Source organism: Prunus persica, chromosome G8 (assembly GCF_000346465.2).
Source record: "Prunus persica cultivar Lovell chromosome G8, Prunus_persica_NCBIv2, whole genome shotgun sequence".
In the NCBI taxonomy this organism is placed as follows: Eukaryota; Viridiplantae; Streptophyta; class Magnoliopsida; order Rosales; family Rosaceae; genus Prunus; species Prunus persica.
The window spans coordinates 10,380,693-10,391,864 of record NC_034016.1 but is presented as its reverse complement, the minus strand read 5'-3'; the positions used below and the strand labels follow the sequence as shown (position 1 = coordinate 10,391,864).

The following is an 11,172-nucleotide window of genomic DNA, read 5'->3' as shown; positions in this document are numbered from 1 at the left end:
TCAACTCCCACGCTCACATGGCGGACTAGGAGGCTCCTCCCTCTACATATTCACATAATTCAACTTCTCATTTCGTCAATTGCAACAAGTACCCAACCTTTATCAGGTATCATAACTCAACATAATAGGGTTGGATCCATTAGAAGACATATATGTTCATGGCGTTCATGATGGACAACAATTGATCCATGTCCTTGGAGACATAGAAGCATTTATTACCATTCATCACACCTGGTTACCTAAGAAACTCATTGTCATTGATTGCATTGCTGCATTGTTCCGATCACAGTATGAAAGAACACCGGCAGATTTGAAATGCCAGTGTGAAATGTTTTTCAAGATATCTGGGACATTGAAGGCTTTAGCAAATAAGTTTGGGGTGGCGGTGGTTGTGACCAATCAAGTGGTGGATTTTATTGGGCCAGATCATGGAATCAATGGGGTAAGGTTAGGAAACTTGGAGTGCTTGCATACACTAGGCAGACGGGTGAGTCCAGCTTTGGGACTGGCTTTGGCACATTGCATCAATTCAAGGGTATTCTTGGCAAGACATGAGGAATCTATTGGTTTTAACGGTCATAATGCTCCTTCAGCAATTATATCCAGTCAAACACATAGGATACTTCACCTTGTATTTGCCCCACATTTGCCCAATGCATCGTCTGAATTTTTAATCACAAAAGAAGGTGTAGTAGGAGTATCACGGTAACTGCGTAATAATTGCATTCAAAGAACTTTAATGTTAGGGATCCATTTTGAGTTACATTCCAAGCCTTTTAATTTCGTACTTACATAGTTTACATTACAATAGCAATACCACTACAATAAAATGGGTTGATATGTGAGAGAGCCATGTTAAATGCTACACTTACCACATTTTTATCCCACATTTCTATACCACATGATGTGGCATGTCCATATTATATGCCACATCAATTAAATTAATGAAGTGTATTTTAATTAAGGCAATTAGAAAAACAAATACTGGAATAAATCATAAAAGAAAAGAAAATATTAAATAATTTTAATTGATGTGGTTGTCCACCTCAGCTGCCACATAAGATGGTATAAAGATGTGGCATACAAATGTGGTAAGAGTAGCATTATTCTAAATTTAATCTCACCCATTGAAAGTGGGCTTTTTCAGGGAGACGTTTACCAAACAAATCATAGAAACACTTGTGAGGAGGTCATTTTGTCTTAAAAAGATAAAACCAAGTTCTAGACTTGATCATTTGTAAAGTGTTTTTACTTAGAATTTGTGTATATTTTATTTCAAAAATTCTGTGAATCTCTATTACCTTTTTAAAAAAAAAAATCAACATTTTTAACCCATAGGGTTCCTTATAAATATAAAAATAAAACCCATGGGGTTTATATGTGCTTGTGTGAAGGGCTTGCTAGTATGCTCATCTCAACTAGGGTTCGTCGACCCAACTAGAAATTTTTGGGTTAGGGTTGGGCTCGGGCTAGACCTTATTGGCTTTTAAAAATTTTTGAGCTAGGCCAAGGTTTCAAATGGCTTAGCTTGGGCCTAGCCTGGACAAGGTTAAATGGGCCGGATTTTTTTTAAAAATATATATATTTTTTGTAAGTCTTTTAAATCTTTTTGTTACACATTTTTGGTCAAAAGTGATGGATAAAGAGTCTTCTCTTAAATAATAGTATAGATTACTACATAACTTAAGGAAACAAAAATTATAATAGCCGAACTCTTCTAATAAACCGAGACCAATAGCCAATATATTTAAAAAATATTATACCTGAAAATGAATCTTATGAAAATGTGTTACTTCTATCCTAAACTAGGATTGACATCATGAAAATGAAAACAATTTGTGCCATTAGATTAATAAAACTAAAATAAACTTTCAAATTCTTTATTAAACTGTTAAATTTGAACTTAACAAAAACAAAGCACTAAAAGATGGTGTGTATATTGCTTGTTGGTTACAAAATTTTAGACAACATTAAAATTTATAACATGTGTAAACAAAATAAAAAGTTTACTAGTTTATCATACATATTACATTATTTTTTATTAAGTATAAAATGAGGTTATGGAGTGTATCAATTAAATCTTAAAAAAAAGAAGGGCATAGACAGGCGGGCCTAGGCCGGGCCAAGGATTTCAAATTCTAATCCCAAACCCTACCCAACCTTATAGCACGCCGGGTCGAACTTTAACCCGTCGAATCTCGGACTACCCACTTCGACTCGCGGGCCAAATAATGATCCCTAATCTCAGCTTGAAAAATGTTATATTTTGGAATTGGGTTTGACTAATTTGTTGATCTGGTACAAGAGAGAAAAGGAGGAAGATAAAGGAAGAAGAGCGAAAAGAAAGAAAATAAGACAGAGAAAAAGGAAAAGGAGGAAAATATCTTATAAAGGAAAAGAAAACAAGAGAGAGAGAGAGAGAGAGAGAGAGAGAGAGAGAGAGGAGCGAACTCGAGGAAGAAGAGGAAAGGGAAGAGAGAGAAAAATGAGTTATTAAACTTTGTTTTAAATCTAAACCATACAAGCCATCCAACGGTTAAAAACAAAAGTTCGCAAGCACTCCGCATCTTAGAACTTCGCAATGGAGAAGGCCCCTATATATATATATATATATATATATATATATACAGAGAGCTTCCATTGAGGGATCCCTCAAACAAGCTTATTTGAGGGATACCCTTGTATGGCCCACTCCGGATTGTATTTCACTAATCCAAACCAGCTATTTTGTAGATACTCATTCAAAGATCATCTCTAAAAAAAATCACTTGAATCTGATATCATTTGACCATTGAATTGAGTTATTGAAATTTTAGTACTTTCTTGAAGCACCGTGTTCATTGATTTTGTAGGACATAATTGGATGTCGAAACGATTTCCGATTTGTCTAATTTTTTGTAAGGATGATCTATGAATGAAGACCTAAAAAATAGATGGTTTGGATCATTAGAAAAAAAATTGTATAGTACCCTAAAGGGCGTCCCTCAATAGAACAGGACTGTATATATATATATATATACAATCCCAATCTTTTGGACCACAGGAGTCTAAGAGATTGTGGTCACCCACCGTTGGACATTAATCTAATGGTTCAAAAAAATTTCTTAAAAGAAGTGCAAGAGTGAGTGAACCGTTGAATTTACATCTAACGGTGAGTGACCACAAATCTCTTGGACCCCCATAGTCCAAGGGATCAGGACTGTATATATATATTTTTATATATATTTTAAAATATAAGCAATAGTCTAAAACTACAAGGGGATAGAGCTTTTTCACACACACTATCAAGGTATGGGATCCGAATTTCAGACTACTAATCTGCAAGTCAAGATAATTTTCCACCAGGTTAGACCCGTTGGCTAAACAATACAAGTTTTGAATAACCACTCTTTAGGGGACGACATGTCGTGTTCCTAGGAGTGTATTTTCTCAAAAAGAGAATACTAGGCGACCGTTTAATTTTGTAGGTGGAAGCGTTAAGGGACGACATGTCGTTTGTTTGATTTTCTTCTTACATCCGTTTATTATCCAGGAGCAAGAGCAAGAGTGCAAGGCTGCAGGCAGACCTACTACACGACCAGCGAATGGCCATGGCTGTTCAAGTGGCAGGCCTCTGGCTGCCCACCTCTTCAACAGCCCACACTCACTTTCTTCATTGCAGAAGCAATCTAAAACCACCATCTTCTACAGCTCTCTCTGCTACAGCTTCTCTCTCATCCCCACCTCCCACTATCCAGGCAATAATCACACCTATCCTTAGTAGTTTCCATTTTCATTCAAAATTATGTTTAACCCACAAAAAGGTTATGTTGTTTTGAGAGATTTTTGTAATTCTTGTCGCATAATTTGTTCTGGGTATTGCTTACTTTGAATTAAATGGGTTGATATGTGTAAGAAACCTTTCGCAGATTGTTGGTGGTGGGAGAAGTCCCAGTTGGTACGAAAATGGAAATGGAAATCTCGATGGTTTCCAAGGAGAGGATGATGATTGGTGTGATTTGGACACTGAACTTTATCACTGGACCAAGCAACTGCGTCCTGTTCAGGTACCTATAATTCAATTATTCAGAAAAAATTCGCAAAGGTGTAGTTTTTCTAATGCAATGTGCTTATATGGTTTCTGCTAAATTGGATAGTGGTACCCTGGTCATATTGCTAAAACGGAAAAGGAACTCAAAAACCAACTCAAGTTGATGGATGTAGTGATAGAGGTTCGAGATGCAAGAATTCCTATGTCAACTAGTCATCCACAGGTCAGAGCTCTTTCATGAGTTATGGTTGGGGCTCCTTCATTTCCTGGGTTGATAAATGTTATGCTTATAACCATGAGCTGTTATTGAAAACGATGCACTTTTCACTCCAGGATTCGGAAGTGAAAATGGACGCTTTTTGTGTTAACTTTTATCTGGTTTTCTAATGAACAGATGGATTTATGGCTTGGTAATAGGAAAAGAGTTTTGGTGTTGAATAGAGAAGACATGATATCCACGGCAGACCGGAATGCTTGGGCCACTTATTTTGCAAGGGAGGGAACGAAGGTTGTCTTTTCCAATGGCAAACTTGGAATGGTACCCACCCATTTAAGAGATCCTCTTTCAGCTTTCCCTAACTTAAAACGTCATAGCAGAATTTGATTACTTTAACGTGGCAAGTACAGGGTGCCATGAAGCTAGGCCGGTTAGCTAGAGCATTAGCAGCAGATGTGAATGTCAAACGCAGAGCCAAAGGACTTCTCCCACGTGCGGTCGGTTCCTTATCCGTTCTTTCTAGATTTAGTTTTGAAATTTCAATTTTACAAACTTACAACCATTAGGAACTAGGGTAATGTTCTGTCTTGCTTAGTGTTGCAAACTGTAAATGAGGACCATATATTCATATATGATTTTATCTTATAAATGATCTTGATTGAAAATCTCATGACTATAGTTGTCACAGTGTTGAGGTATGAGTATTTACATTAGGAAGTAATCGAATTTTATGGATTTTTTCTGTAGCATGTTGTAGTGGTTTTAGGTGTACTTTGGAAGCCAAACTATGCCCTAGAAGATTAATTCTTATGTTATATAAATGAAGTAAATGGAGAACTATAATGTTAATTTAATCCAAAAAATATAATGCAGCTATCAATTAATGCTTCATTTAAGAGTTATGATGTTTGATAAAAATTCCTTTATACAAACAGGTACGAGCTGGTATAGTTGGATATCCAAATGTTGGGAAATCATCTTTGATTAACCGTTTGCTGAAGCGACGAATGTGTGCAGCAGCTCCAAGACCTGGAGTTACAAGAGAATTGAAGTATAAATTTCTTCTCCCTTTGCTTCGATATTCATTTAAGATGTAATTGGGACTGGGGATAAATGACTTTTGCTGGAAGTTAAAATCCTCTAATTTTCATTAGATTTCGAAATTTGTTAAAAGAAAATTGTTGAAATATTTTGTAAATTTGAATTGTAATCGCTTTTCACGTGCCTTAGAAATATGATAGATTGTGGAAATTTTGAAGTTTGCTATATTTTGACACAAACAATACTGTCTCCTTGTTATATGCGACATCAATGTAATTTTTCCTTATATGTATATCTTCTTGTGCCTGTGGAAGGTGGGTTCATTTTGGGAAAGATCTTGAATTGCTAGACTCTCCTGGTATTCTCCCAATGCGGATTAGTGATCAGACAGCAGCAATTAAGCTTGCTATTTGTGATGACATTGGAGAGAGATCCTATGGTGTTGCTGATATTGCTGCAGTTCTTGTCCAGATGCTAACGAGGCTTCCATCAGTAGGTATGTATCACATTTCTTTGTCAACTCAATCCACTATCTGAATGCCTACGGTACTTTGCAATGTTGTCATTACCCTGGAAATTCCTGTTAAATTATCACACCCTGTACAAGGGGAATGCAGTTTTACTCGGTCTACATTCCATTCCTTGTACCACTTTTGTTAGGATCACAAAAATCTGTTAGTTTATGGGGACTATTGACAACCTCTAATCTCTCTCTTTTTCTTTCTCAAATCATTCTCAATTTCTCAGGTGTAAAGGCTCTTAACAGCCGCTACAAGATGGATGTGGATGGTCACTGTGGTAAAACGTATGGATCATCTTGGTGCCAATTGAGTTTCTATTCTGAATCTATGGTTTCATTCGGCTTAAGAATATTTTCCTCTCATGATTCTGACAACCGAGAATATATATATATATATATATGTATATATATATATATAAATGATCCTATATAATACCACCAAAGAGTCTGCAATCTGGGCCTAAGGAATATTTTTGAAGCATGAAAAGTAGTCCTTTTGAATTGTTCTAATCTCTGCTAATTCTGTAAATTATAGATTTGTTCAGAAGCTTGCGGTTCACATGTTTAATGGGGATAGTCATCAAGCAGCATTTCGAGTGTTGTCGGATTTTCGGAAAGGGAAGTTTGGTTGGATTGCACTGGAGAGGCCTCCCAGATAGTACTATTGGAACTTGGTGGTAGGCCAGGAGCAGTCAATCTTTCTGTCAGCTTCTATAAATATCAAAAGAATTCCAATTGCCGACTGATACACAAATTTAGAATCTTCATGGAGTATCAAACTCTTGGCAAGAGAAGGTATCAGTGACCTGAAGGAAATTAATGAATCTTCTCGATGGAGTAATAATGTTGATTGTGGAGACAGAGGGCGTGAAAACTTTTATAGCCAAAGCTGGGAGAGGATCATATGGGCAATGGTGGATTTGCTTTATTAAGGTGTAGCATATGTCTTTTTAACACTAGGATTCACAGAATATCAAGTTTTTGTAAATTAGATCTCAACAAGAGTTCTCTATGTGTATATCATCTCTGGTGTCTGTCCAAAGAGCCCTCACTTTGACGACGTTGACATCCATGTGTATTTTCCTGGAAAATAGTTCCATACGTGCACTGATTCCTGCGAAAATCGAGTTTTTAAAAGTGATAATTTTGTCAAAGATTTTGATTTGTACGCTGATATTCTAGTTTTGGTTGTATGTTCCTTTGCCTTTTCATTCCTGATCTATTTTTGCTCATTGGGTACTTTTTGCCATTTTATAATCAGGTCATTGGAATACCATAAAGCGTAACGTTGTAAACTAAGAATGAGTAGTGGTTTGCAGAGTTACCAAAATGTGGAAAACTCTGCACACACATACTCTTTTACCCAATACTCCTTTTGCAGATTCCTCTAGACCCAAAAAGAGGTAAATATCTGAGCCTACCTTTTCATTGTCAAGTGCCAAATTTCCCATATTCAAGCTGCAAAGTAAAACATTGACTAACAAAAATAAACTAGTGAGCTAGCATGCCTTTGCATTTTGTAATCCTAATCCAATACATGATAGATGCTCTGAAATCTTTCTCAACTGTACAATAATGTGGTAATCCTAACATTTTCCTTTTACCCTTAGAAGCATCAACCTTGATGTCTATGGTGTCAAGACCCCTAGGAAGATCATGATTGGAGTAGATGATCCACTTCCAATTCCTGTGCTTTGGGCGAAAGGCCGTCATTCAGAGAAATCAACTCCCGTAAAGCCTCATTTATTAGGTGTTCGAGTAGAGGTAGGGCGGACCAAGACAAGTAGGTGTCATCGTTATTAGAAATGTGATGCAATAATGTGATCTTCTAAGCACTTTCTTCATGAAAATAAAACACACACTGTTCACCCCAGAGAGGAAAAGGTGTTGAGCTAGGCACACAGAACAGTGTCCTGGCCTTTTCTCTTTTCCTGAATTGGGCCACTGATCGTGTGGGCTGGCTTTCATGACTTAGTCAAGAAGCCTTGATCTAATTCAATATGTTGTTTGCGTAGGCATACCACTGTTGGAGCTTGGCTTAGCCCAACAGAAAGAGATTTGTTAGTTGTGAAGATGGATTCTTTGAGTGTTTGCGCTTTAATCTAACTTCTAATCAAGCAATTGTGATATGAATCAGGAACTGGCTCAAATTAGTTATTTTCTATGCCTTGTAATGGTTAAAGACTTTATAATTCTATCTTGTGCTGGTCTGATATTAAACCATGAAATCAAACCCGGACTGGAGTTACCCTTGTTAGACTAGGCAGTTCTCAAATCGGGCTGAAGTTACTTGTTCTAAATCCGATGGAGGTAGGAAAGTGTATACAAAAAGATAAATGAAGATAGTAAATGAAAATTAAGTGGGAAACATGACTTTGGATTGAAGATTTCTCTATTCAACTTATTGTCGGTGTTTATGGCACGACAGATGACTATTTTGGACTGAAGAATTTTCTATTCAGCCTACTGCAATCATGATTTTAAATAACTTAAACAACAAGAAACAATTTTAAATTGAAAATTTCTCCATTCAGTTTATTGCAGTTATAACTTAAAAGTAAACGATAGTATGTGAAAAGGTAATTTAAAGTATTGGTGTAGATAAATAAGCAAGGCCTAGCAACTAGGAATTGATACCAAGTATTGAAAGAGCAATAAACTAAAAAGATAACAATCCGGAGTTGTTAATTGGTTATCTTGGTGCAAGAGAGCTTTTTTAAGTTCATAAGAGATCAAATGCTAATCGAGTTTGAAGTGATTTTCTGAGAAGAAAAGTTTATTTTAGTTTTTTCTTTGTTGATGACTTCTCCATTGATTTATAAAGTTTCTAATCCTTTGAGCTGGCATGTAACTAGCAAGATTTTGGAAAAGAACTGCTAGTTATTGAACTGTAAGCAAAGATATGGACTTGAGTGCTTCGATCTTTAGGTTGCTTGGAATTTGCTTAATGGTTGCTACTAGTCAAGACCTATGGTTCAAATCGCATTTAATGCGGTTGCTTCGTCGCCTGAGGTTCTCCAGTTGTTGAAGTCATGACCTGGTTCTTCGTTTGAAGCTTCGCGTTTTTATCCGAGCAATAATATGTTTAAAAGATTAATTAACATCTCTTTCGAAAGTCAACTAAAAAAGGTCAATCAAGCCGATATTGATATTGGGCTTGAGCTTTTGTACAATTCTAACTAAGGCCCAATCTCTTCATATATTAATATATAAAAAATCCCTAAATGGGCTTTTTTTCATTTTTGGTCCAAAAACACACACAAATTAGTATTTAATCTAACTTGTTTACAAGCATCTTTAAGGAGAAATTCTATAGTGAGGGTGTTAGATATATGCCCTAGAAGCCAATATAAAATGGAATACTCTATGGATATAATATAATTAATCTAAACAAAATGGGCGTGAATGTTACTTTAAGATACATAATGTACACAAAGTAACATGTCCATGGATAAAGATATAAATGGAAAGCAATGTAAAGAAGTTAGATTCACGCGACCTTCCCATCATAAGAATATTGTATCCTAAAAGTTTCTAGTCATAGAATCATCAATTGGACAATAGTGAACCGCGAAGATTGGTACACACTATGTTTGCTCAATTGGGAGGATGACTAGTTTCAAGTCATTCGTGTACAGACACTGAGATAGGTGTGGAGGTGCTCTATAGAGATGGAGTTCACTGAATGCGATCAACTTAAGAATTCTTGTATGGAAGTCTTACTTACAAGTGTCAAACAAAGAATTCTAAATTATGATAATGCAAATTAGTCCTTAGACTTGAGACATCACGGTTGTCTTGTGTACAGGTTGTTTGTCTTTGAGAGCACCATACAGTCGTATCAAAAGGTTGTGACTTAAAGGTGTTCCTCAGGATACTTAGTATGTGCACAGAGGCATGTGAATGCACAACAAGGAATCTCTACTCTTAGTAGGAAGAGAGAATACTCTAGAGATATGATTCGTTGAATCTTTGACCTAAGGATAACAAATATTGAAAGGTCCAATTGAACGATAATGAGAGTTGAAATTGTTATCTCAAACTTAAAGCTTAGAACCTTATAGTTTGATATACAATCTTGTGGGACATCTTAGATCACCTAAAGGATGTCAAATCTATTAAAGAAGTTAATAGATGCTTGTTGAGAAACAAGTGAAATGAGTGATAAGAAATCACAAGTGAATTATCAAACAAAGTGACAATTCAACCCCTTTTATCAACTCACCACATTTTAGAGCTCCAAGAAGTTGATCAATGGTGTGATACACCAACCATGTAGCAATGGTGAAAGTTAAAAACTAGTTTTCTTGATCATAATAAAATCATGAAGTATGAACTTCAATCAAGGAGCCGGATTATTCATAAAAGATGAATAACATCCAAGACAAATAGTATCTTGAAGAAGCATTTTAGAAATGGCTATATTTCAAAAGAAAAAGTGGGAGCCCATTCAAAGTCAAAAGGAGAATTGCCCTCACCTAGTGAGAACATCTTCAGAAGGAAATCTAAAAGAAATGAAAGGTTCATATGCTTATCAATAAGTATGGGTTCATATATAATATGACCAAGGTACTACAAAACAAGTTGTACTTAATACAAGCATATATTATCTTGCTCTCTCTTGGCTGGCCACTTAAAGGAAGGAAAGGCTAGCACCCATTTTCTCCTCTTAGTTCCTTATTTTCTTATTCTCGTTCTACCTTGGTGAAGACTCTTTGGGGAGGCATAACCTCATTATGCTTATTTTGAGAACAAAGTGGAGAATCAACACCTAAGGAACCATTCCCTATACTTGAATACCATTCTTGGATTCAAGATCTGCTCCAATGGCAAGTTCACTTTCTACATTCTCTTTAATATGTGATATTAGTGTCAATGGTGCATACTTTCATAAACCTATAAAGATTTGGACCTAAGATGAGACTAGCATGAATCTTTAGCTATTTCCTTGCTTCCGCTTCATTATGTTTGTATATTAAATATGCATGAGCTAAATAATTAGTTTTCTCATAGCTTCATGGGATTTTAGAAAATCCCTACTCATTATTTTCCCTTCAGATGCCATATATGGACCATATCTTTAACATTCGATTTACCTAAGACTTTTACCTTATCTGAAAAATAGATTAAACAATTGAATGCGAATCCTCTACTTGAATTTTCCATACGTAGAAAAATCATCCAAAGGTTAAAAACATGACACCACATAATTTTTGAGGGCATGGTCTTCCTCTGGCGTGTTCTTCTCCTTTTTATTTTGATATTTTTGGACATGCATGCCCGCATGGTTTTTCTCTGTAATTTTCCTTTTTCTCGTAAATAAAAAATGACACCACATAATTTTGCTTTGGCAGGTCCTTTGTC

General features: G+C 35.9%; 1 protein-coding gene across 2 annotated transcripts; it reads left to right on the top strand.

Moving 5' to 3' along the window:
* LOC18768528 (DAR GTPase 3, chloroplastic) lies at window positions 3,544–7,019 on the top strand. 2 transcript variants are annotated; one of them, XM_020553777.1, is made up of 9 exons: window positions 3,544–3,737; window positions 3,909–4,046; window positions 4,137–4,253; window positions 4,425–4,568; window positions 4,658–4,744; window positions 5,183–5,298; window positions 5,603–5,784; window positions 6,036–6,093; window positions 6,354–7,019. In XM_020553777.1, the coding sequence occupies exons 1-9, from the start codon at window positions 3,585–3,587 to the stop codon at window positions 6,487–6,489; spliced, it is 1,131 nt and encodes a 376-aa protein (XP_020409366.1). In that variant the 5' UTR covers window positions 3,544–3,584; the 3' UTR covers window positions 6,490–7,019. The 2 variants fall into 2 exon arrangements, with proteins under 2 accessions (XP_020409366.1, XP_020409367.1); XM_020553778.1 differs by having other exon boundaries at window positions 6,344–7,019.

What these genes read in the sequence shown, in the direction of transcription:
- LOC18768528 (XM_020553777.1), top strand. Translation starts at nt 3,585, where the DNA reads ATGGCCATGGCTGTTCAAGTGGCAGGCCTCTGGCTGCCCACCTCTTCA. An exon ending in AAGGACTTCTCCCACGTGCG is followed by an intron (nt 4,745 to 5,182) that starts GTCGGTTCCTTA and finishes TTATACAAACAG; the next exon opens with GTACGAGCTGGTATAGTTGG. An exon ending in GATGGTCACTGTGGTAAAAC is followed by an intron (nt 6,094 to 6,353) that starts GTATGGATCATC and finishes AGATTTGTTCAG; the next exon opens with AAGCTTGCGGTTCACATGTT.